The 25,739-nt window shown below is 49.0% G+C and overlaps 6 protein-coding genes across 6 annotated transcripts; 3 read left to right on the forward strand and 3 right to left on the reverse strand.

The window, feature by feature from the left end:
* Positions 1 to 1,986: 1,986 nt before the first annotated feature.
* AO090001000632 (endonuclease/exonuclease/phosphatase family protein) lies at positions 1,987 to 2,904 on the forward strand (the record flags this gene model as incomplete). The annotated part of the gene is made up of 1 exon (XM_001819081.1): positions 1,987 to 2,904. The coding sequence occupies one exon, from the start codon at positions 1,987 to 1,989 to the stop codon at positions 2,902 to 2,904; it is 918 nt and encodes a 305-aa protein (XP_001819133.1).
* Positions 2,905 to 3,574: 670 nt separating this feature from the next.
* AO090001000633 (putative C6 transcription factor) lies at positions 3,575 to 6,567 on the reverse strand (the record flags this gene model as incomplete). The annotated part of the gene is made up of 2 exons (XM_001819082.3): positions 3,575 to 5,132; positions 5,186 to 6,567. The coding sequence occupies 2 exons, from the start codon at positions 6,565 to 6,567 to the stop codon at positions 3,575 to 3,577; spliced, it is 2,940 nt and encodes a 979-aa protein (XP_001819134.1).
* A 6,058-nt stretch (positions 6,568 to 12,625) lies between these two features.
* AO090001000634 (hydrogen/calcium exchanger domain-containing protein) lies at positions 12,626 to 14,976 on the reverse strand (the record flags this gene model as incomplete). The annotated part of the gene is made up of 11 exons (XM_023234635.1): positions 12,626 to 12,668; positions 12,738 to 12,832; positions 12,876 to 12,929; positions 12,984 to 12,997; positions 13,054 to 13,273; positions 13,323 to 14,010; positions 14,063 to 14,104; positions 14,152 to 14,199; positions 14,255 to 14,318; positions 14,370 to 14,909; positions 14,964 to 14,976. 11 exons carry the CDS (start codon positions 14,974 to 14,976, stop codon positions 12,626 to 12,628), a joined length of 1,821 nt encoding a protein of 606 aa, XP_023089741.1.
* A 3,886-nt stretch (positions 14,977 to 18,862) lies between these two features.
* Positions 18,863 to 22,403, forward strand: AO090001000635 (glycoside hydrolase family 72 protein; the record flags this gene model as incomplete). Its single annotated transcript, XM_023234637.1, has 4 exons — positions 18,863 to 18,901; positions 20,720 to 20,757; positions 20,820 to 20,845; positions 20,950 to 22,403. 4 exons carry the CDS (start codon positions 18,863 to 18,865, stop codon positions 22,401 to 22,403), a joined length of 1,557 nt encoding a protein of 518 aa, XP_023089742.1.
* Positions 22,404 to 22,927: 524 nt separating this feature from the next.
* AO090001000636 (putative MFS transporter) lies at positions 22,928 to 24,730 on the forward strand (the record flags this gene model as incomplete). The annotated part of the gene is made up of 5 exons (XM_001819085.3): positions 22,928 to 23,407; positions 23,476 to 23,772; positions 23,840 to 24,233; positions 24,340 to 24,471; positions 24,615 to 24,730. The coding sequence occupies 5 exons, from the start codon at positions 22,928 to 22,930 to the stop codon at positions 24,728 to 24,730; spliced, it is 1,419 nt and encodes a 472-aa protein (XP_001819137.1).
* Positions 24,731 to 24,869: 139 nt separating this feature from the next.
* Positions 24,870 to 25,709, reverse strand: AO090001000637 (fungal specific transcription factor domain-containing protein; the record flags this gene model as incomplete). The annotated part of the gene is made up of 1 exon (XM_001819086.3): positions 24,870 to 25,709. The coding sequence occupies one exon, from the start codon at positions 25,707 to 25,709 to the stop codon at positions 24,870 to 24,872; it is 840 nt and encodes a 279-aa protein (XP_001819138.3).
* Between the last annotated feature and the right edge of the window lie 30 nt (positions 25,710 to 25,739).

Genomic DNA, 25,739 nt, shown 5'->3' on the forward strand with positions numbered 1-25,739 from the left:
GCGACTTACTAGCTGGTCGGGCACGCAATTGGCCAGTATTACGAGTCTCACCTACAGAATGAGGGCTCTGGGATGTCGCCGTAACAGTTGCGCGCAGGTCCGCCTTGAGCGAGGAAATTTGCTCCTCGATATTCTCCAGCTTTGAGATGAGAAGGCTAGGATCAGTTGCAGACTGAGATTGCGCTTCTTCAATTGTACTATTTCTATTACAAAGTCAATAAGCTGTCGGGAATTGAGTAGAAGAACATACAGAGCATCTAGATTTAGTACACTCGGCCCTTGAACATCCCTCGGTGCAGCCTGCGGTGCCCTCGCCTCACTGCCGGAAGCAGTCGGCACACGACATAACTCGCTATGGCCGCGCTTGACGCAGTTGGAGCATGGCTCTCTTCCGTCACAACGGACCTTGCGGTGTCTGCAAGGAAAACAGGAGCGAATGCCGCGGGTCTTGCGTTTATTCTTGAGCAGTTCGCGGACGACGGCTGTGTCGTAAGGATAGGCGTTTTCCGCCATTCTAATTGTACGACGTGATTTTACTTCATTAATATCATTTCTCTATGATGTGTCGAAGCTTTGTGTATCCATTGTGCGATAGAGGAGCAGTTGATGGAAAACGGAACCTGCAGAGCATCAGCTGTAAAGTTCATGAGCGTTGAAGTCCGTCCAATTGAACGGAAATTTAGGTAAGCTATCTCGTATTGGTATTACCAGTCTGTCATGTGTCTGTATCACACTAAACCAAGTTTGGAAGATACCTCATATGGGCTCCACTAGGCAAGTCCTAACCATCTATTTATTCTATGGGATTTGTTAATGATGAATCATATAGTGATAAATAATAGTCCATTGGAATGTGATACTTAAAAGTAGCTACATATTCAGGGGGGGTTGTAGTATCCCAGGCCTTTCTACCTTCAGCCTGACCGAGCGGATATATTGCCTCAATTTATATCATTCGTCCTATAAAATCAATAGGACACATTCTCTTCCTATCAGTAGAATGATTTTACTATTTACCAGTCAGAGCAGTGGATGGAATAGGACTTATGGGTCTAGCATTATCACAATCATCACAATAGTCACTCGCTTCAACTCCGTCATTCCGGCACCTCCTATCGCAAGTCTTCCTAACAGCGAGGCTTGTAGGGGACTTTGTGTATATCTAGTGCATGTTAATTATCGGGGCATTTTACATGCTACGTCCCGATCTATGACTTATAGATTGTGCCAGGATCATAAAGCCGTGCATATAGCATCTTTAGCATAGAAGCTCGGCGCTGCTAAGAGGCTTGGCTGCAGTTGTACTAGATTCTTGTTTTACGTTTAAATTGTCAAAGCTGTATATTTTATTTCTTTCCCAGGGCAGCTTTGTACGGTAGAATATACACGAGCAATATTTGGCTAGAAGTATGACTTAACCAAAGATATCAACATATAAATACAGGGTCGGTCCATTTTAAGTGTACCAAAGTACACTGTACCAGCGATAGCCAACCTACAAATTAGCCCTAATTCCGCATGTGATACAAGTGCACTCCAACAAACAGCCTTCATTAAAACCCTCAATCATATGCTTCACCATTTATTTGTTTTGTTCTCATAGATATAGATACTCAACTCTTCCTCTAAAAGGAAGTTCCCCCTCCAACCGACAGGATCTCCGCGTCGAGCTCAAAACTCCGCAAGCCACCATGAAAATCATTCGTAATCGTCGACCTCCGCCCGTACAGATCCATCCAGACCACATGGGTTCCCATGGCCCCGATATTAAGATCATATCAAACACAACTGAATTCCGCATGACTTGGCGATGATGGAATCGTTACAGCATCTACTAATGTCCCGCCCAGTGCCAGCCCTACTTCTACCTCCAATGGTCCCTCCTTGGCAGTCATTTCAAATCAAATCATCGGTTATACAATTTTACAAAAGAAAGTCACGAATATCAACCAAGCCAACCAAGTAAAATAAAACACAGTATAAAAGATGACCACTGCCAAAACCAAACCCATCCCCATCCGCCTCATAACCCACAACATCCGAACCATCCCATGGTTCACCTTCCCCCCCGAGAAACCATGGAACATCCGGCGAAACCACATCGTCAACCAACTCGACTTCAACACAACCCATAACCCGGAGGCCATCATCTGTCTCCAGGAAGTCATGCACCGCCAACTCACCGACATCCTGACCGGTCTCAACACCGCCCCGGACAGCGAGAGCATTGAGGGCGAGGAGATCTGGAAACATGTCGGGTGCGGGCGCGATGGCGGCCAGAAGGGAGAGTACTCGCCTATCATTTACCGGGCTAGGGTCTGGGAGGTGGAATGGGCCACCACGCGTTGGTTGTCGGAGACGCCGGATACGCCGTCCCGGGGGTGGGATGCGGCGTATAGGCGGATTGTGACGTATGTTGTTCTGAGGCATCGGGGGTCGGGGAGGAAGGTATTGGCGATGAATACGCATCTGGATGATCGGGGGAAGGTGGCGAGGTTTGAGAGTGCGAAGTTGATTCTGGAGTGGATGGAGGAGGTGTTGAAGAAGAAGGACTCGGATTCTGTGGAGGGGGTGGTTCTCTGTGGGGATTTCAATACGAATTCTAGGGAGAATAATGATGCGTTTGGGGTTCTGACTGCTGGTGCTATGGTCCATACGAGGGACTGTGTGGATGGGGAGAGGCGCTATGGTAATGTGAATTCTTGGACGGGCTTCAATGATACCCCTATTGATGATGCGCTTCTCGACTATGTACTGGTGGGACCTCTGAAAAGTGGTCATGTCCCGTGGAATATCCGGACGTATGGCATCCTCACTAATCGGTTTGATGATGGAATCTTCAATTCGGATCATAGGGCGGTTGCAGCGGATGTGGAGTTAGTCGGTTCTTCCAAGCGGCTGTGATGAAGATATTGTAATGATTGATGCCTTGATCTGGACTTATCGCTGCGTTGCTCTTTTACCTGTATTACTAGTATTCAGCGAGGACCATCTGTTCTTGATAACGTTCACAATTTAGGGCTATTCACGGAACGTAATAAGTCCATTGTAGCAAACAGAATCGCATAGATAAGTAAAAGACCGGTAGGGAGACAAAACGACAAAAAGTCTTGTGGCGAAGTCACCGACCAAGATAATACAACAAAAACCCGGGTATGCTTTACTTTTTGTAAAGTAAGTGGACAATCAACGATATCAAACGAAAGAAAAACAGCGCGGATTCGTCATCAGTAAAAAGTCGTTTAAACAGTCATGCAAATCGCAAGGAATCCCATTCCAGTCAAGCAATCAACCAGACGCCGCGCTCAAGGTAAAATCAATCCATCCCTAACATACGCCCAGGAAAGCAGTCAAACTCGATACCAAGTCCCATCCTCCAAATACCTTTTGAGGACCACCTTTTGACCGACCTTGTGCCCAACCCTCGTGTGATCGTGATTCCGCTGAAACGGCATACATACTCATACAGTACATGGCGCGCGCACAAAAATAATAGTACAGACGAAAGGATGCGAAGACAATGACCCAATATCAATCATCAAAGCTAGAAAGGAAAAGAAAACATCAAGGAGCGTCAACGGCTGAATTCGGTCCAGACGGTGCTGAGCCAACTGCCCGAGAGTCCGTTGTCCGATGGCATGATCCCCGGAATTTGATCGTACTCGCATCCCTCCAGAAACGCCAGCACGTCCTCGCCACCCAGACTCGTAGACCACATGCTATTTGAGGTGAAGCTGTCCATCCCATCTACCGTCGCTGGGGGTGAGGCGGCCGGGTGCGCCGAGCCGGGAGGTGGCAACAGCGGCAGACCATGCGATGCGGCGGCATTAATGGGGGGTAGCGACTGAGAGTATGGTGGTGGTGGCGGTTGCTGGCGGGGGCCCAACCATGGGTTTAGAGGCTGAAGACGGCCAGATTGGGATGCAACTGTGCTGTATTGTGACGAGGTTGCACCCGCTGTTGTGGCGGGCGGAGCCCCGTAGGAACCAGCCGGTCCAATGGCCGGAAGGGTAGGCGATGAATTGTTATAGAGGGGCCCCTCCGGGTGATGCTGCAGCGATGGAAGCGAGAACGGAGATTGGGATTGCAAAGACCGGCCGGGAGGTAATGGGAGACTAGGACGTCGTTCGCCATCTGGTCCAGGAAGGGGCATACCGGGACTGTTGATGGGTACCCAGGATTCACGGCGTCCACCGGCGCCATCTAGCGGCATCTCCATAGGTTCTCCTGGATCACTGCGAAGAGTGTTGCTGCCGGCGTCGCTGATGTTGGTCACACGATCACTGACTCCTGCCGCGCCATCCTCATCGCCGCCGTTTTCTGGTAACTGGTCTTCGATAGAACCAAAGTCAAGGAACAACTTTTCCAGCATTTTGAATTCTTCAAGACCGCCACCCACTCCACCTTCACGGACAGGTCGGGGACCATTGGTTTGTATGTCCATAACCTCCGGGATCGAGTCTAATTTGCGGGAGTGCCGGCGGAAATCCTGTTTGACCTTGGAGAAATAACTATGGAGTCGGTTGAGTGTACGGAACCACCCACGTGCCATTTTGAGACGTGTCCGCATCTCGCGAAGAATATCAAGAGCTTTCCGAGTCTGGCCCTGGCCCTGTTGATTGCCATCACCGGCCGAATTAGATTTGGAACCAAGGATGCCTTCCGGATCCATGTGTGGAAAGTGTGCTGCGTAGATACCAATGAAGACAGCATTGTAAACAGCGAAGCCCACCAATGGGTTCTCGACGAGCACACCTCGGTCCTGACAGGTTACAACCAGGTCCATCATCTGCCGGGCGGCACCAAAGAGCTCGCGAGCACTTTCGCGCCAGAAACCATCGGGTACGCCCACTTTTTCGCCGGGAAAGAGAGGGTCGTCTAGAGGACCAACGGGCTCTGCACAACGTACAGGAAGGAAAGGGATGTAGGCGCGGTGAAGGACGAGTACCGAGAGAAAGTAGACCACATGCATCAGGGTGTAGGGGGAAAGATTAGTCTTGTACATGATATGAGTATCCGTATTGCGTGTTGAGTACTGAAGGTTGCGGGACAGTCCATCCTGGAATTCACCCAAGATTGAGCGAAGTTTAGAGAACTGAGAGTCAGGATGCCATGGGGGTAATTGTTCATTTCTATGATTGTTGGTTAGCTTTATCTAATTGAGATAGAGGAAGCAGTAGCATACCTTCTTCCACCAGCGCAGGACCACTTTGCAATACTACCCCAGATGCGGATAATGCGGATGACTCGACTCAACACGGCCTCCTCCGCGCCAATCTCCCAGCGATCAATCTCATCCTCACTTGAGTCCTTTCTTCGAGAAATAGGGGACCAAGATTTTGGGTCAGGGGTGATATTATTGGGAAGCTTGTCGTCACCAAAACCCCCCAGACTCTGACGAATACTAGGGATCTGGACACCCTGCGCGCCAAAGCTCTGCGGACGGCGAACCACGGGCTCACTCAGGCGCGAGGTACGCACGCGCTCTCCAAAGGCGAATGCGTTGTCACTAGGTAGCTGAATGCCCAGTTCCTTGACTCGGATCATGCGTGGGCGATATTTACCACTACTCAAACACCGATCAAGGATAAAACACGCCCAAAAGGTGCGTCGCTTAGTTTCTTGCGCGATAACATCATCGGACGTTTGTTCCTTTGGCTCCATACCACGTCGGGAAATGCCGAAGAGATCTGTTTCCGCTCTAAACGCAGGTGATCTGGGGCCATCTCGTGAGAAGACATCATTCTCTAGTTCGTAGGGAAGACCCATCGCCTGGGACAGTCGGATGGCCATGCCCACATATAACCAGGCACTCTTACCACGACACATGCCCCATTCGTGGAGCGCCAACATTAACAATGCTTGCACACGGGTCAAGTCGGTTATGGCGAGGCTGGCACCGTCCACACCGGCCAGCCGGCTGCGCAGTGCTGTCGCATAGAACTCGGATGCGAGAGCTGGATTGGAAGGGCTTCCTGGGGATGCGGGAGAGTGGTATGCAACAAGTTGGGGATGGAAACGAGCGGTGAGAGCAAGCACTCCGAGGGGGATCAAGGGACTTAAATCTGATTTTGCCGCCGGTGGGCTTTGAGCGTTTTCTCGGGAATTATCTTGATTTGTAGGGGCGGTAGATGATGAGGATGACTGAGGGCCGGACAGCTGTCGAATGTGGCCCATAAAGGTAGCAGGGTGCAGGAAAGGTAGAATAGTCGCAAAGTGTGATTGGAATAAGTCGAACACAGCTTCCCAGACCTTAACCGTCAAGATGGACGAATCGAGCACATCGAGGGTTCCTTTGGCGGCATCCTTCGCTGCGGATGACGAGACTGCAACAGACTTGCGAGGCCGTTGCCTTTTCGGGCCATCCATGTCTCCATTGCGATCATCTCCATCCGCCAAAGCAGCGAGATCCCGCTTGGCAGCAGCTCCACCGACACCGATGGCTGGCGTAGGATATACACATTCTCGGCCGGACGATTCGCAGGCGCGGCAGGTGGTGTCGATGCCGGCATTGACACATTTAATCTTGCTGCGACGACAGCGTGCACAGGCGATGCTGGACCGCATTATGGCGAAAGAATCAAGGCGCGCGAGACGGGGCTTCCGTCTCCCTCGTCGATCGGATAGAAAAGAAGGGGGCGGATCAAAGGGAGGGAATCCAAGAAGGGGGAGGGACAATGCAGCCCCAACAACTGCTGGCGACACGTGTGGTGATGCCTCCTCAGCGTTGTTTCCCGCGGTATTTCTCCGGTAATATTTCCCCGGGATTCCGAACCAGTGTCGTGATGCTTCAAGGGAAAGGGGTGACAGAAAGGACCGACCTCCCCCGGCTGTAGTATTTGCGTTAGTACAACAGGCGCGGTCACGCAAAGTCCGAAAAGTTGACCGACCTTCAGCGCCGTAGCGTACTTTTTTTTTTTCTTTTTTTTCTTTTCTTTTTCTTTCCTTGTCTCTCGAGTATGTTCCCGTGCGCAGCACTGGACCCCTTACAGACAGTTCGGTAAGTGGTGGTAACTGGCGTTCAAATGACAAACAGGCGGAAGAGTAATGATGAGGCGGAAGAACAGGGAAGAGAGAGAAGAAATAAAAAAAGAACTAGGGTAATGTGCGACGTGGGTAAAAGCACGCCCGCAACAGGTGTGTGGAGTGCAGTGACGGAGCAGGCCAAAAAGCACAGTAAATCCACCGCCAGAAAGTCTCAGAGACGAGAGAAAAAGCGGGAATAAGCGGAGTGTGGGGGAAACTCTCAGCCCAGGGTCGGGGCACCGGTCCGGCAAGGCGAAATGGCTGAGGAAATGGGGAAAGTCTTAACACCCGTCCGTCGGGTGCGAGGTAAGGTAGTGTGGGGGAGGAGCTAAGGGGAGGAAAGGAGGAAAGAATAAAAAAAGAAAAAAGGGTAATCAAAGGGGGAGACGGAGGGAAGACGAGGAATAAAAATGGTTCCTCTCGTTGTCTGTCTCTCTCTCTTGTTCTCCTTCCGGACGAGCATACTAACTAGGCATAAGACTAAAAGGAATCTCAGGCACATCCACTGGGGCAGGAATTGCGGAGGCCCGGCCAGCGTTAGTCCCCAGTGGGTCTAGTGTCGTTGGTGAGCAGCAAGTCGATGCAAGGACGCGACCGAGCCGCCGGAGAGTGGGAGGTGGAGCCCCAGTTTCCGAGAGCCGATGAATGTGATCATAGATGCTGGGAAACGACTGAGGGTGGGAGTGATTGTTCTTTGAGGGGTAGAATTTAAATTCAGATCATAGTATAATATTGACGTGAAGTATTCTATCCGGGAACAATTTCCATGTCCAACCGGGCAAAACATGCCAACGTAGACAGAGAGTAGACCATACCAACAGCAGCGTGGGGAGGCAAAAGGAAAAGAGTGGCCGAGAGTCGGGTAAATTACCATAATTTTACTGGGGTTCCGTCCGGAGACGCTGCCGTCTGATTGTCATGGCTCGTAATAATACGAAGTCCTTCGGGAACTACCAGTTGGCGGCCAGTAGACCCGACCCGATCGATAGGAAACTCTTACAGTGACTACTGTCTGACATCCACCTTAACGGTTACTTAAAATCCACTAAGCATGGTGGTCGAGCTAGATGTACAATGCAATTAAGAAATCATGAATCATGCAAGAAACTATACTGGACCTGGACCTGGGCTGTTGTATTAAAAACTAAAAAAATGAAAGGTGCACCTCTCATGGATTCCAGTTTCATTTCCCTACCGACCGACCGAAGAAGCCGGTTACCAGCAGCCGTGTGGAACGTCACTTGACACTGCAAATTATTTCTCCAGCAGTCAAGCTATTACATAACCAATTTTCCCTTCCCCGGCTTATTGTCGTCTAAAAAGGCAAAACGGTTATCCAGTTCTTGGGGCAACGCCGCATCCACACATTGTTAAAATAAATGTCAATCATAACATTTATCCAGATCTGTCTTCGCTCCTGTTTTGTTAATTATTCCCCCCTTCGTTCGTCTTCCCCATAGATTGGTCGCATCTATAATCCCGATCGGTTATTATCCGGGGTTAAGAAGAAGACACAGCCAGAAACATCATGCCATCCACCGATGTCTGACTTGGAGCTCAAACACAAGCTCACGTTGGACCCTATAAGTTCACACCGATCCCAAGCTTGACAGTACCCCAGCTGCATCCTTACTCCAAACTCTAATGTTAAGATCCAAAAATTGCAAAATGAGGGGAAACGGCAAATGAATCACACTCCTCAACAAACGAACCTCGGGTATCGACTCATGTTGATGGGATTTTATTTTCGTCCGTCGGGTATGGACTCAGCTGTAACTTTAGCCACGCAGGCTGACCTTTTTTTCCTATTTTTCTATTTTATTTTTATCTGATAGGCTTTGGGCCTCCCCGCGGGGAGGGAAGCGAGATCCTAATGGACTGCTCATCCTTGTCTAGATACTGATTTGAGGACCAGGAACTACCCCAACGGAGATTGGCTGGCACTCACAGGGATGGAATCCCGATCGACACGGAAAACGCTGTCTGCACATGAGAGTTTGTCCATACGGAGAAGATCATGTTATATTATATCATGTGTTAGGTCATGTGTACGACTTGGATCCCAAATCTCATACGATATAGTTATCACCTGTACAACTCATGAACCTCTAATTTCTTTTTTTTTTTCGGTTCCTAAGTATGGATTGATCCGTACGGAGTATCTTCAAGTAAAGAATGAGATCTTTTGTTTGTCCACGGGAGTCGTACAGTATGACCCCACGACACTGGGAATGAATCGAACCCGACCCGACCAGCATCGGAATTCCTAGACCGGCAACTCCCCGCCCTCTGCGCAGTTCCATTTTAACCGGTCCCGTGTCGCTGCTCGGCCCCAGCCGCCATTCATGATTGGTCTCCAGTTACCACCCGAGGCTAGACAAGCGAACCGATCCCCGCAAATGGCCTCTTCGTTGATTCTTCGTTCATAATTAGGTTATGATTCGTTTAAGTAATATTAGTTTGGGCCGTGGGATAATCGGGGATCCCCGGAGGAAATCCGATGTCAATGGAGAAAGGTGAAAGGTGGTACGGGATGCCCTAAAAAACACAAATAAAAAAATACAACGGAAAATCAAAAAATCAAAAAATAAAAAAAAGAATTGCATCCTATTGAAGGAGTATTATTTCCTACCTGCTATATGAGGAAATACTACCCGCAGCCAAGTTCTCCCGTGTCAGGTGCTCTGCAGATTTTGAAGCTTTACTCGAATTGTATCATCCTTGAGATGTAACTATGTACTGTGTAGGTACAAAGTACTTGTGTAAGTCGATCCGGACCTATACTTAGTACATCGTCCGAATTTGCTTCTTCTCTACGGTAGAAAGGGCGATGATACGGCACCAGTCACAATAAGAAGGTTAGATGACACGTTGTACCTCCAATGGTACTACAGTGGTATGTCGCAGGTGCAGAGTACCATGCAACCTGGGCATATAGTACTACCTACGGAGGAAGTACAGGACGGGTGAGGTTGTACCCCTCCAAACCTTTGACTAACCTCAACTCTTCATTATTACTCCGAGACTAAGGTTTCCCGAAGAACAACCCCGTGATTCAACATGGAAGCAATGAAATACTGGACCATAAAAGCAAGCGTAACGACCAGGATCCATCCTCCCACGCGAGATCCCCACTCCCTCACCCTGGGAACGGCATGGTCGGCCCCATCCTTTGATGTACTCCTTCTGGACTCGGCCAGTGGCCGCACGGCTTAAGAATAGCCCCGTATCTGACTGGTTTTCATTTGTCGCGACTGGCCGCCACGCCTCGTGTATCCATCTGTCCTCGGCCTAGCCCCAGTGCCGTCTGGATCGAATAAAAAAGAAGATTTTCCGAAACGGAGGTCTATTACCTACATGGGATTAATCTAGGTTTTTAAACATTGGTATCGAGCTCACTAACGGAACTAAGAAAATTTCCGGAGTCTGGGGTCCTGTCAGTAGTACCTTTGAACCAACCGAACCTCTGTGGACGGAGTACGGCGTCTTATTTTATCCAGTATCTCGCTGCACTTTACCCCGAACCGTCATTGGATACATACAAGGCTTGGGAGATTATTTCCTCCCTCAGCTTTCAATTTCCCGGCGAACTGGCTAAATATCGGCGAGCGCTAGCTAAGCCATGTGTGCTTTCCCATCGGATCGCACACGGAGTGTTCCGTGCTCTAGATAGCTAGGGCTTACTCCATTTCTACGGAGCACTCGATTCCATAGTGCTCTATCCACGATCATATTTAATAATTTTACCATGAGACCAATCGTTCCTCGGCGTCGTGGCGCCACTCTGGGCGCTACATCAGTAACATCCACGATCATAAACGGCGGAGCTCGAGTCTTTCAACCGCTCTCTCGATAAAAAAGGTACGCCCGACGGGAAGACACGCTTTGTGCCTTTCTTTGTGCACCATGCCATGTGTCTATTTCCTCGTGCACCAATCCGGCCGTGTAGCCTTTATTTTCCAAACGCACAAAGAAAAGGGAAAAAATCCCGTCAGACAGAATAGATCCGGACCTTGCCAGATGCAGGACATTGCGAGTCTTCACGGGACCTCGACATTCGCCGACCCGGGATAGGAGCTCGCCGAATCTAAAGGTCGACGTGGACTCTTGGTGGTCCTGACGGGGGCCTGACACTTCAGCCCCAAAGCTAATTCATTTCATCTATTGGCGCCACAGGTACAGAGCCCATGGGTCCCCTGAACAGCAGCCATTCACGTCAAACTGGCCTTTGTCCAACCGAGCCCAGTGGCGTTATTGCGAGCCAGCGCTCGACGTGCGCACAGATTCGGACAAACACACCCCCATGGATGTCGAGGGTCTATCAATCACGTGGAAGTTTCATTTCCCAAGTCACCCACTTGCTAGAGGCCAACTCGTCCAGACGAAGAACCAGAACTCAGCACAGCTCACGAGGGAGAAATGAAACCGAGTCAAGTCAAGCGCTCGATGTGACTTGTCCACGTAGTCCAATTATCGAGCTGCGCTGTAACCGCCTGAAACTGCAATGTAGCTCGGTAAACACTTTCAATGCACTTCTTCCGATTGCATCCTCGGCTTAGAACCCCGAGATCCGGCATCCTAGTCCAACTATATTCTCTCTCTCCTACGTAGCACACCAAGATCAGCTGCCAGGGGCTGAAAAGGTGTGTGCAATAGCAATACGCGAGATGACGCATTAGTATAGCGCGTCGCGCTATCAGGGGATGGAATTGTCCTGTGGCAGCCTGATATACCTCGCTTCTTGTCCTTTTCTCAGCCTACTCATCATTCCGAGACCGTAACCTTAACACCCCCCTCTTTGGTACTACCCCGTACCTACATACGAAAATAGATGGGATTCCCTCCATTAGACAAAACCCCCAATCACAAACCACCAATTACAACAGTAGCAATCCAGTCTAGCACCGATCATCATTTATCTGGGGGATTTTCCATTACATAAAGCTAGACCTCCCGTCCGAGTCCAGAATATTTACCCGAGACCATCAAAATCCGGGGGGTTCGAGGACTTCCCCGGCGAATACCGATAGCAGGCAGTGAACGGCGGAACGGAACTCCGTAAGCGCTAAACCGCCCAGTGTATGAGGGTGGAAAGGTAGGAGGCAACCGAGGAGAGGGGGGGGGGGATTTTTTTCCGGTGCGGATTGCCCTTTAGCTTCTGTAACTCTGGACTTGGAGAATACGCAAATTTAGTGTTTTGTGGGGTAGATTTAACACGTGCGCTTGGGTGGTGATGCGTTGGTTTCGTGATAGGCGGTTCCTGCCGAGGTATTTGGTAATGGATTGGCGCCTGTGGGTTTCTGTTTTTCTTTCTTGTATACGAAGTACTACCTTACCATGTCTTTTGGGAAGGTGAGATGAGATATTCAGGAAGGTGCTGGGTTGGTGGAGGGTCTGTGTGTGTGTGTGTGTGTGTGTATGGTGTGATGGGTATTCTCGGATGTTACTCTTTAGGTTTGGAGTCTTATGAACGGGGTGGGTTGTTGAGGTATCCACTATCGTATAACATTTGTAGTGATTAAAAGGCGTATGACAGAAACATAATAATCAACATCGGGTCAATTCAAATTAGTGTATCATCGTATATTGGACGGCGACATTAGAAGTCTTCGGAAGTCTTCGTATCAAGCTTGCATCTCTTCCTAGGTATGAGAGGGATAGAATCTGCTCTCGTCAGCTTGCATCTTTCGGTTGTGAGAGTGGGTACCTACCAAGCTGCCACGGCAATAATTAAGTACATCATCATTAGGAGGACGCCCTCAAGCCAATGGGATTTTCCGTCGGCGATGAGATAGTTTACCTGGCTCTGTTTAGTAAAGTTCTATTGATTAAGGACGGCGTTGACGTACCAGCAGAACGGCAACAAATAGCAGAATCACTTGGAATGCGTCGAAGTACAAAGTCTGCTAGAGTCAGTAACTGGCTACTATTGTCAGAATAAGTCGAATGTAGTGTACCATGTCATTGTTGCCTAGACACGCAGTTAGCAACGTACAGCTTCACAAAACACAATTGAGATTTACTCACCCATGCCCCATCCAATCACAATGATCAGCGGAAGCACCAACAATGCGATTTGCATGCTGGACCCTACGGCCACGCCGATTGCTAAGTCCATTTTGTCCTTGCATGCCACCGTCACGGCCGTAGCATGTTCCGCCGCGTTGCCCACAATCGGAAGGAGAATCAATCCCACAAAGGTCTTGGAGATACCGCCGCGGTCCGTAATCGCATTGATAGAATCAACCTACGCAATTAGCTTGGTGTGATTGACGGATTCCAGGAGTGCATCATACCATGAACTCAGCGCACAGCGCGACTAGGGCCGTCGCGATAGCCAAGGTCAGCACAGCCACCCAGATGCTTAGCTGAGGCTCCTCCTCCTCCTCGTCGGGGTCTTGCAGCTGCATTTGCTGTGCGTTCTGTCCCGCTAAGGTGGCAGTCATTTTGCCTATCTGTGCGATTCCCCGATGAGTGTCACCCTCGTTCACTTTCCCACGTCTCTTCTCAACTTTGGGACTCGGGCTATTGTACATCTCCGTGTGCGAGCCCAACTGGAAGAAAAGATAGCATCCGTATACGACCAGCATAATAATACTGGTTCCTACAATTTGTGAGAAATGATCCGTGAGCTGCCTGCGAACGTAACTTACCTCGCGAGAGTTCTGCAACACCACTGTCGCCTGCTGGAGTCGAATTAGCATTTGATATCCCAGGGGGCTGTTCATTGACTTACCACCGGACCAGTTGTGGAAGGCAGTGGGAATAATTAAGCATCCCACTGCCAACGCAAGAAGACTGGCTGCTGTTTGGGCAACGACCGGGTTGAAATGCTGCTCCAGGCGGTTGACGCCTCCAAAGAAGAAACACATTCCCATAACGAGGAGAAGGTTCGACAACATACTTCCAATAAGGGAAGTCTGTACAATCACGACTTCATCGTCGACCAGCGCAATAATAGCCACAATTAGTTCGACGGCATTACTAATATTTTGTTAGTCAAGGTGACAAGTAGAAGTAGCAGAAATTCTCTTACCCAAAACTTGCGTTGAGTAGGCCACCGATGGTTTCGCCAGTGCTAGAGTCATCAGCTATCATCTACTTCAAAGAGTCTGTATATCATACCGCATGGCAATCTCTTCTGTCGCGTAACCCAACATAGCTGCAAGAGGGCTGCCCTGTGTCAGTTACATAACGTAAGGTCCGCTTCGAGACGGGGGATACACACATAATGGCAATAAAGTTCACCACGAACACAGCAACTGGATCAACATCGACATAGTTCAATGCGACTCGGCAATAGTCAGCAGTGGATCTTGGTTGTCAGAGACATGTGTACTTACTTCCAGCTGGAGCAGCAAGTAAGAGGACGTTGACCCAGGAATTGAAGAGAGTCGCTTTTAACTGTCCCATGGCGGTAAACTTCGGCTTCTCCTTGACATCTTCTGCCGAGTTCGAATTCATGTCCCCATCTAGAGATTTATCCCCAAATCCGCTCGCGAAGGTCCTCCTCTTTCGAGGTCCTCCCATCTGATCTTCATCCAGTCCGGTTTGGGCTGGAATGTTAATAGGTTCATTGCTGTGCATTGACGGCTCACGTCCCGCTCTATAGGGAGTACCCTGATCGGTACCAGACGACTCTGGAGGGAAAGTATCCGAATGCTCTGGGCCTACCAAGCCGTCTGTCATATCCCTCCGCCGGCGACGCTCCTCGTCAAGGGGCACATCTCCTGCAGTGCGGATGGGAGTAAGCTTGCTCTCGAGCTGGATAGAATCCGTTCGGCGCGGCCGTTGGCGTCGAAATTTCTTGAAGGGATTGTGAGTTGACGGCTCACCATCCTGGTCATACCATGCCAGGTTCCTAGCTTGACGTCGATATTTGTCTGCATTCCCAGGCAATGTTAACCACGGTCAGGATCCAGGAAAGAGGAATTGACATGACATACGCATTGTTCCTATGAGTTTCTTGCCCGCTTATTATCGTGGGAAGAGGAGTCAATACTTATAAACTACATGAAGATTAGAATGATAATTCGTGTGTATACTAATTATAGGTTATCGAGCCACGAGCGAGCCTGGTGACGGGAGGCGCCATGTTGAGGCACAGTTGCACAACCCGCCGTAGCCAGGGAACCATCAATGCTGAGCATAGATAGGCAGCAGTATGAAAAAACGTACTAAGGTGATGTTCGCCTGAGCGACAATATCAGATAGAGGGGCCTTGTGTGGCTTGAGTGATGGGTCTGAAGAAGCTCAGCCTCAGTTGTGGCCACCAAGAAATCCAAGACCAGGACAAGACGTCTTGAGTACGACAAGCCTTCTCGGCAGAACAGCGATCGTAGTTTTAGTTTTCTGGGTGAAAAAAAAAAAAAGAAGAGCGAATCGACCGGTTCTAAAGGCAGACGTGTGACGAAAAAAAAATAAATAAAAAGAAATAAAGAGTCTCAATTAAAATGATTGAACGATAATCAAGGGGTGCTCCTCTTTCAGAGCGCCTACAGTAGTTTCAAAGAATCTCAACGACAGCAAAAGGGTGGAAAAAAAAGTGAAAGCAAAATTAAGACAGAGAGCCAAGACGACAGACAAAAAGCAAATTAAGGGGAAATTCCCAAAGCGAGAGAAACGATGATTGATGGCCGACGTATGTTGTCCCAGAGTCCCAGACAAGCAATAACTCATCTGTACACAGCCACACTGGGGGTGCGCATTTCTGGTAGTCATGGTAGATCGTCCTTAAACCTGGTGCGTGTCCTGCACTCTTGGGTGGGAATTCTGGAGATTTCCTGCCAATGATGGGCAGACATGCTCTCCGAACGGCGGTCTGAGCATGTCATTCGTTCTTTAATCTCATAATCACCAATTATGCTGGTGTGATACCGCGCAAGGGATGATACAGACAGACACGGGGGAGGACGCCAAGTGTGGTGGTTGTCTCCATACCAAGTCGAACTAGTATAAGACTTGGTTAGTGGCCGCGCGATCCAGAACCCAAATTTCTTGGATCACAGAGTTTTGTGTGCTGGAACTGCCAAACTTGAGAACTTTTATGACTTCAGGCCTCACCGAGATGCATACATTTGTCACAACCAAACCACTGCCAGTGTGCCAAAAGATGAGTAATATCCATACCTGGACAATACACTGAAGAAAATTGATCATGTTGGTGGGTACGAGTTTAGCTTCTCAAGGACCAAACCTTTAAAACTTTCAACCCCTGACCCGGACCCATTTTGGTGGACTTATTGGGCACGGAAGCTTATCCTTCCTGCTGGACTGACTTGAACTTCGGTACATAAGTCTTTGCTAAGGATCGGTCAATGCGTGTGGCTGGTGACGCTTGTAACTCCGCCACATATCAGCCACAGCTGGGTTACGGACTTGCCTACGCGGTCCCAACCATCATTGACGTTGGGTTTTTCTTAGTTGCTGAGGGGACAGTCGCAGAACCGATGATAGGGCATGACTCTTGGGGTACTAATGAAAAAAGTATGACGGTTTAGTCCGCCCCCGAGGAAGCGGACTCTCCTCCTTGTACAAGGCGCCTGTATTCAATGTTGGTCATATATTTGCGGCATGAGTTCTTTTCAACTTTTCCAGCTCCCGCCTCGTCCTTCGTTTTCCGAATAAAAATTCCATGCATGACCAGGTTACATTCGTGCATAGCCGTCATCAAGTAGCTTGGCGCATCGCGCACATCCGTATGGATCGCTTCGAAGCCGCATCCAGCGAACAGACTCGGCAAATCCGACAACCATGTCGATCACAAGCGCGGGTCTGGGCCTTGGGGTTGTTTACCATGGCAGTCAATGCTTGAGTGCTGACTCCAGATCGTTTTTTTTTCCACACGGAAGGAGGTCATATCAACTTCGGACCACTGGAGGTAACCGCCAGGCTCTGGTTAGCTGTTATTAATGGTCTAGATGCTTAGAAAGATGGATTTATGATACTTAACAGTTTCAATAGCTTTTCCAGGGTATATTTGATCTCTTCCGCCAGCAATACGAATATGAAATGGCGAAGCTGCATTACATCATACCTACCCTCCGTCTCTTTCGGAACATCAGTTTTGTTATCCCAGTGGATGAGTTTCATGTTGGGAGGGAGCCATTCTTGCGTAGGGACGGCTTCAAATGAGATGTCGAAGCCGTCCAGTTGTACTGATGGCGGGAGGCGGCGGCTAAGGTTCTTGAGGACGATACTAAAGGAATACAGTTAGACTTGAAGATGAAAAGATAAAGTGAATCAAACAAGCCCCGTACCAGTTCCAACATCCGCGACTCAAGATTCGGGGCCTGTAATGGGATCGACGGGTGTAGAAGGTATTCGTAAAGATCAAACCAGAGGTAATGATGAGTATTGCTAGACTGAGAATAACACTCTTGTTTCTCTTGTTGTCCTCTTTGTAGCAACCCAATGGCAACTATATATATATGAGCTTTGAGACGCCAGCTATTAGCTCATACACCCCCACTAGGCTGGCGTGTCCCCTAGTCGCTGAATCCATTTTATCTATATTATTATTCTACCCAGGGCTAGAGACTGAACGGAGGACCTAGCGTTACTCCACTTCTTCTGGGTAACAGACACCAATAAGTGATATTTAACCGAAGCCGAAGTAGCTTGTCCATTAGACGACATTTACACCGTGCGAGCCATGGGGTAAATCTGATTTGAGCGAGGCAAAGTGCATGGCACTCCGTCATGTTGCCCTGTGTACATTAGGTTATGGACCTCATGCTCTTTAGTAGGCTCCCTTTCTCTCCTTTCCAGCGTAACGGTAGACTATCTCTTATAGAGGCACCAGGATTACGTTCCTATCTCTTTTTCATAAGCTCGACCCTATACCAAGCCAAGGTTAGTACATAGTTCTGGGAAGCTTACTACTAGACACTAAGCATGCCGAGATCGATCGCCGAGCGGGCCCTAGAACACAGTGCACTCAAGGATAATCGGCACAACGAATAGCTGGAGACGATGAGGCTTCCTAGTTCTTACCATTATGGCTCTAGCGCGTCTGTAGATTCTTCCAGCTTGATAGCAGCATGCCCTCTCTTTAGTCCGACTCAGACACGCTTCTCTTCTACAGGATAGTAGCAACCCTGAGTATGCGCTATCGTGATTATAGGATTTCTTTCCGTCGCAATTTGGGTTAAAACATACAACTCCACGCTAAATAGCTGAGGTAAACTGGGCTCAAAACTGCCGCGAAGTCACAATTACTCAGTAAGGGCAATGTAGGTAGGTTAATTCTCTTGGTCGACACTAGTTCAGCCAACATAAGATCATAGATGTCGCCAAATCTTCAGGGTGGTGACAGTATTTCTGCGTTCTACACCTTCATCCACGAAGATATGCGAATCATCATGAAAGTGGGAAATCCAATGGTTCAATAGGAGCTACGCCCATTGAAAGATAATATATGATCTCCGTCTAAAGATAGTAAGATATTAGGTAAATAAAAAGTATAGAAAACTGCATAGTAAATAGCATACTTTTACGATATACTATTTTATATATATAATGTCAATCCCACTCGACCAAAACAAGCGTTAAGGTCGTGCCTTGAACACCTTATTCCCAACATATATAATATAGTTTGTACACAGTAATCACATGGTGGTACTAATTTAACCCTTCAGGTACTCCCATGTGCATACGTAGTTGCCCTGCATATGCTGTACTTCTTGGCAAGGTATGAGAACCCATAAATAATTCGGTAGAGCAGTCGGTTTCATGATGAACCATGCCTTGTTTTGGGTACGGAGGAGATTAGTAAGGTTCGAGATAACCCTTTGCAACCACTGAATGACGGTAGAATAGAGGAGAAGATATCAGGATGTCAACGAGAAGGTCCCGCCTCCTTGCTGATGCTGAGGTATGATTCTTGACGTCACTTCGGTCCTTAGTGGATTTTGTCCTTCATGGTCACTTTACACCCTGTAAATTATGTACGCACAAAGTGATGGAGGGTTAAATCTCAATTTTTAATTGTTTTTTATTTTCCTTCCTGCAGGCCCATGGGTTCCATGTAGGCTGTACCTATATATTCATGGGGTCAGGTTTGGACAGACGTTAAGGTTTTCTGAAACCAAACAGAAATACTTCGTACATCTAATTACATTCAAAGGACAGGCCTTCGTTTACATCAGACAAAGCAAGTCTAAAATCTTTACTCCGTCTTCACGATGCAATGGACTGATACCGAGTATTTTTATCTTATTATTAAAGGCAGTGAAAAATTTTCCCGCCACCAGTGTTTCGGTCAGCTTCAATGGGTGGACCCCTTTCAGGGTCACGACCCTCGACATTGGAGAGTAAGACCCTGCCATTGGACCTCTCAGGTGTCCAAGGGTGTGTTCCTGGTAATCACAATGTATTGTGGGTGTTATCCGTGTTACCAACCTGAGTAAGCCCTGTACCGTACGTTTATCCCTGCGGTCCATGCCGACCGGGGCGTCAGATAGGCTACCTTTCTAGAAAGGAAAACAACACATTGATGTGATATATAATTCTTGACTACTTGATCAATGTTTTGTGTTACACCAAAGTAATTATCGCCTGGCTTGAACCAAGTCCTGAAGTACCTCATTAGACAGGCAAAAAGAGGCCAAGGGACTTCGGCCCCACCGGTCAAGAATCACAAGCAATTATTGGCAGGGAACAAGACACAGAGCCAAGGTCGGGACCGGGTGTAATACAGCGTAAGATTGGTGATACAGGGCCGAGGGGACCATCGTGACCAATTAAGGGTCAGTCTCCACCGACTAGTTTCAGGGCCCACATGTACTAGTTGGGCTACCCTGAAGTTAAAGGGTCCAGTCATTGGGCAAAGTAAAAAGTATGTACCGAATCCCAGTGTCCCGAGTGCTCCGTTGGCGTTTATTCTTAGGAATTAGAGGCATGAACGCAGTGGATGAATGACTACTACAGAATCTGTTCCCTTTTGATCCACTGGCATTCGTGCCTTGGCCAGGACTATGAAGAAGATGGCAGCGAGACAATGACATGGGATGGACACCAGTTGCCATGATTCATGCGGTGGGTTTTCAATATTTTGATGTTGATCATTATTATTACGTCGTTGCCTGTTATAAAACAACGAACCAAACAGGTCAAACAGGGCGATTGATTCTATTCTAAGTAAGACAGGCCAGACAGACTAAACCTCAGGCTCCTCTCGGCCCCCCCCTTTCCCACTCCTGTCCATTCTTCCTTTCTCCGTCGCCTCCTCGCCTCCTGCTATTTCTTGTTTCTTATTCTTCCCTATCACTTCCTTCCCTCGTTACATACCTCTTTGGATACTTTTTTTTTTTTATTTCCCGCAATTCCATTCCACGGCTCAGTGTTTCAGCCGTCAGTCACTCGTTGTAGTATATATACTCTTCTAGACTTTCTCAATCCACTCCGCGATTGTTATTTCATTAATTCGACCTGATATCACTGGGTCTGCAGATCAAGTTGATCAATCCCTCGTTGTCTTCCGCTGCAGATCATTAACTGTCGTCGCTGCGGCTGGTATACGTTTGAACGACTGTCAATAGATTCTCATCATGAAGGCCGCATTTGCTCTTGCCGGGGCTTCGCTCGTGGGCAGCGTCCTGGCGACCTTGCCTGCCATCGAGTCGAAGGTAGTCATCAGGTGTTGCGCTTGTCGCGGTCGCATTCATGGCTAACTTGGGAAATTCTGCCTTAGGGGAACAAACTCTTCTATTCCAACAATGGCACTGAATTGTAAGTGGAAAACCCCTGGCGCTCAAAGCATCGGTGAGATGGCGGAACTAATATGATATTAGCTTCATCCGTGGTGTTGCCTATCAGCGTATGTTCCATGCCGGAAAATCTTGAGTCGAGGTAATTGGACTGGGAACTAATGTTGATCTATAGAGGAATATTCTTCCAATGGCACCAGCAGCTCCAGCACAGGCTACGGTAACGAATCCAACGGCGACTACACCGACCCTCTGTCCGACCCCAAGAAGTGCGAGCGTGATATCCCTTACCTGAAGGAACTGCGGACCAACGTCATCCGTACCTATGCCGTTGACCCCAAGGCCGACCACACTGAGTGCATGAAGATGCTTGACGACGCCGGCATCTACCTTATCACCGATCTGTCCTCCCCTTCGGAGTCGATCAACCGTAACGACCCCAAGTGGGACGTGGACCTGTACTCCCGCTACACTAGCGTTGTCGATGCCTTCGCCAACTACACCAATGTTATTGGTTTCTTTGCCGGTAACGAGGTCGCCAACGACAAGAACAATACCAACTCTATTGCATTCGTCAAGGGCGCTGTTCGTGACATGAAGAAGTATATCAAGGCCAAGAAGTACCGTGAATCCCTGCTCATCGGTTACGCCACCGACGATGACGCTAGCATCCGTGATGACCTGAAGAACTACCTCGTTTGCGGTGAGAGCGATGCCATGATCGACATGTTCGGTTACAACATCTACGAATGGTGCGGCGATTCGTCCTTCGAGACCTCTGGTTACAAGGAGCGCACTGAGGAATTCAAGGATTTCCCTGTTCCGGCATTCTTCTCCGAGTATGGATGCAACGACCCTAAACCTCGCAAGTTCACCGATACCCCTGTCCTGTACGGCCCCAAGATGAACAACGTCTGGAGCGGTGGTATCGTCTACATGTACTTCCAGGAGGCCAACGACTATGGATTGGTGAAGGTCGATGGTGACAGCGTCAAGACTCGCGATGACTTCTCTAACCTCTCTGAGCAAATCCAGAAGGCCACTGCCACTGGCGTCAACAGCGCCAGCTACACTGCCCCTGCTGCTGCTACCGCATCCTGCCCTGCGGTTGGCAAGGACTGGGAAGCCACCAGTGAACTCCCTCCTTCTCCTAACCCGGATCTGTGCTCCTGCATGGTTGATTCCTTGTCTTGCGTCGTTAAGGATTCCGTCAAGGAAGACGACTACGAGGACCTGTTTAACTACATCTGCGCCAAGGATGGAATGTGCGATGGTATCCAGAAGGACGGCACCAAGGGCAAGTACGGAGCGTACAGTGTGTGCTCTCCCAAGCAGCAGCTCTCCTTCGTCATGAACCAGTGGTACGAGAAGAGCTCCAACAAAGACCAAGCCTGTGACTTCAATGGTTCGGGCCACACCCAGAGCGCCTCCAAGAGCGATGGCCAGTGCTCTGACCTGCTGAAGCAGGCCGGCAGCGCTGGTACTGGCAGTGTCACCGCTTCTCCCACTGCCGGAAGTGCCGCCGCTGGCAGCACCTCCTCTTCCACCTCCAGCGCCGACAGCGCTGCCGGTGCCGTGAGCCCAATGGCCGTCAAGGTTGGCGGTTGGCAGTTCGGAGCTTACATCATGACTGCCTTTGTTGCCGGTGCTGGAATGCTCCTGCTGTAAAGTAGTAACATGTATGGGCTCAAGAATGTTAGCAGAATAGTGAAATGTGGCTGGGGGGTGATTTCGTTCGTTGGAGTGTATTTATCCATGTGATTTTTGGAACCTTAAGACGTACATACTTTAGCCAATAACTCAATCGTTCATTCTTTCGAATATACCTTGTTATGTCCATTGCCTATTTAATCAGTGTAACTGTATACTATATACTCCGTCCGTAGGTATTGAGGTGCGTCGAGTCACGTCTGATGTCGGCTACCTCTGCCGACTCGGTGTTGTACTCCGAACGTCGACAGTAGCGGTGTCCCTTGTCTCGGCCACACAAACGGCATGCCGACCCATAGCGGAAAATAATCCGGATCTACATGTATTTATAGTTGTTAACTGTCCAGTAACTCTGTTCTGTAGTTATTCAGGCATTCTATCCATTCTTATTTGTTCTAATTTTGGCCTAACTTTGGATTACCGTGAGATTTTCGCATATACCGAGCAACGGTTAAGATCGAACCCTAATTCCATGGCCGGCCATGGGTCAACCCGATCTTGAATCTCAAACCCCCAAAACTATAGACGGGGCCACGAAAGAGAAGGAAGAGAAAGGCAGCAAAGTTGAAAAGGGTTACGGTCTTCCTTTGTGGCGGAAATGTATCATCCTCTTCGTCGTCAGTTGGATGACTCTTGCCGTTACCTTCTCGAGCACATCTCTTCTTCCTGCAACCCCCGAGATCGCCGAGGAGTTCAACACCACCACTGAGACCCTCAACATCACCAATGCCGGCGTTTTGCTGGCTATGGGCTTCTCGTCGCTTATCTGGGGTCCCTTGAATAATCTGATTGGAAGAAGGCTCTCGTATAACATTGCGATCTTCATGCTCTGTGTGTGTTCGGCAGCGACGGGGGCTGCAGTAGACTTGAAGATGTTTACGGCTTTTCGAGTGTTGAGCGGTTTGACGGGGACGTCATTCATGGTATCGGGACAGACCATTCTGGCGGACATTTTTGAACCGGTACTTTTTCGCTACCTTTCTCTATGCTCCTGTGTACTAGTCAGTTAAGTACTAATAATGGCCGATAGGTTGTCCGTGGTACAGCCGTGGGATTCTTTATGGCTGGATCTGTCTCCGGTCCTGCAATTGGGCCCTGTATCGGAGGCCTCATCGTCACCTTCTCCAGCTGGCGCAATATCTACTGGCTCCAAGTCGGCATGACAGGATTCGGCCTGGTTCTAGCCATTCTCTTCGTCCCCGAAATCAAACAGGAATCCAAAGAGGAACCCGAAGAAAAAGAGAAGAGGACAGTACTTTCCGCCCTACGCCTCTTCAATCCCCTCCGAATCTTCAGACAATGGGTCTATCCCAACGTCTTCTTCTCCGTAAGCCCTCCTTCCACTAACTAAAACTAAACCAGACCTCATCAACTAACAATACCTCCCCAAAAAGGACCTAACCTGCGGTCTCCTCGCCACATTCCAATACTCGCTCCTCACATCCGCCCGCTCAATCTTCAATCCCCGCTTCCACCTCACAACAGCACTCATCTCCGGCCTCTTCTACCTCGCCCCAGGAGCTGGCTTCCTGATCGGCAGCATCATCGGCGGCAAACTCTCCGACCGTACCGTCCGCAAGTACATCGTCCGTCGCGGCTTCCGATTGCCCCAGGATCGCCTCAACTCCGGCCTCGTCACCCTGTTCGCCGTGCTACCCGTTTCGGCGCTGATCTACGGCTGGACCCTGCAGGAGGAGAAGGGTGGTATGGTCGTGCCGATTTTGGCGGCGTTTTTTGCAGGTTGGGGGCTTATGGGCAGTTTTAATACTTTGAACACTTATGTTGCTGGTGAGTTTTTCCATCCATCCATCCATCCATCTATCTTTCTTTCTTTCTTTCTTTTGTTTCCTGTCACGTGTGCAAAGGCGTGGAATGGTTGCTAATAATGATACAGAGGCTCTGCCGCATAAGCGCTCCGAAGTCATCGCTGGAAAGTATATCATCCAGTATATCTTTTCGGCGGGGAGTAGTGCGCTTGTGGTGCCGATTATTAATGCCATTGGGGTTGGGTGGACTTTTACCATTTGTATGTTTGACCTTCTTCTTCTTCTTCTTCTTCTTCTTCTTCTTCTTCTTCTTCTTCTTCTTCTTCTTCTTCTTCTTCTTCTTCTTCTTCTTCTTCTTTTTTGTTTGTTACGGGAGGTTATATGTGACTGACTAATTGTGTAGGTGTGATCTTTTCCATCATCGGTGGTCTGTTAACGATGGCTACCGCGCGATGGGGTCTGGATATGCAACAATGGGTGGAGAGGAAGTTCCGCATTCATGATAAACCAGGGTTTTGATTCGATTTGATCTTATGATTATGGGTATGGGTATGGATATGGTTATGGTTACGACAAAGCATTTTCTTATAGACATTAGAGATGAGATAGATCTAAAAGTATAGAGATAAACTTAATAGACTGATGAATTGTTTTTTCTTTATAATCCATGGCACGTGTACAGATTCTCGTCGTTCATGAATGTATCCACTGGATGTAACAATCCCAGATCAAAGTCGGATTGAGCCAGGAAGTCCTGCATCGTTGGTTCCAGGAACGCCATTGCCGTTGTTATCCCCCCTGCTGTCGTTGGGAATGTAAAGTTTCCTGGCGATATGGTGGTGTTACTACTTTGAGCAGGGCCATACCCCGGATTATGGCTGATCAGATCGGCCCCCGCTGTTGTGAGTAGGGAGGGAACGGGGACAGTCGTGGCAGGGGTAACTGCCGAAGCTGTCGGGGGTAAGGTGGATGGAGGTATCATTGGACCTGAACCTGATGCGGTGATGTTTGGTTGACCAGCGGTTGAGTTTGATTTAGGGTCCTTTGATTTACGCAGGTCGAGACACTGTTTCACTTGTTCTAGGTTGTGGTAGAACTCTGATGCCGCTAGGTTCCCGTTCTCGCTCATGGACCGGAGCACTTCTAGACCGGATTCGAAGGCTCCCAGGTCGGATGGACTGCCGATTGGGAGGAAGCTGGACATTGCGAGTACGAGCGCCGAGGAGAAGAGATAGTGCGCGTGGAAATAGCCGAATACTGGGAGGGAGCCGTTGATCCATTTTGTCAGGATGAGGGAGTGCGAGTGGCGGGCGGCATGGATGCAGGCTTCACCGAGGGTCAAGACGGGTTGAGAGATGCTTTCGTGGTTGGGGTTTGGGGAGTTGGTTTCGTTGAGCTTCATGAGGAGGTGGAGGAGCGTTGGACGGGTGGTTAATATAACGCACTGTTTTCGCTGGTTAAAAGAGGTGACGTGGACATACAGAATGAGCCAAGACATACCTGGTTGAAGGAAAGATGTAAAGAGCTG

This window comes from Aspergillus oryzae, chromosome 2, assembly GCF_000184455.2.
Source record: "Aspergillus oryzae RIB40 DNA, chromosome 2".
Classification (NCBI taxonomy): Eukaryota; Fungi; Ascomycota; class Eurotiomycetes; order Eurotiales; family Aspergillaceae; genus Aspergillus; species Aspergillus oryzae.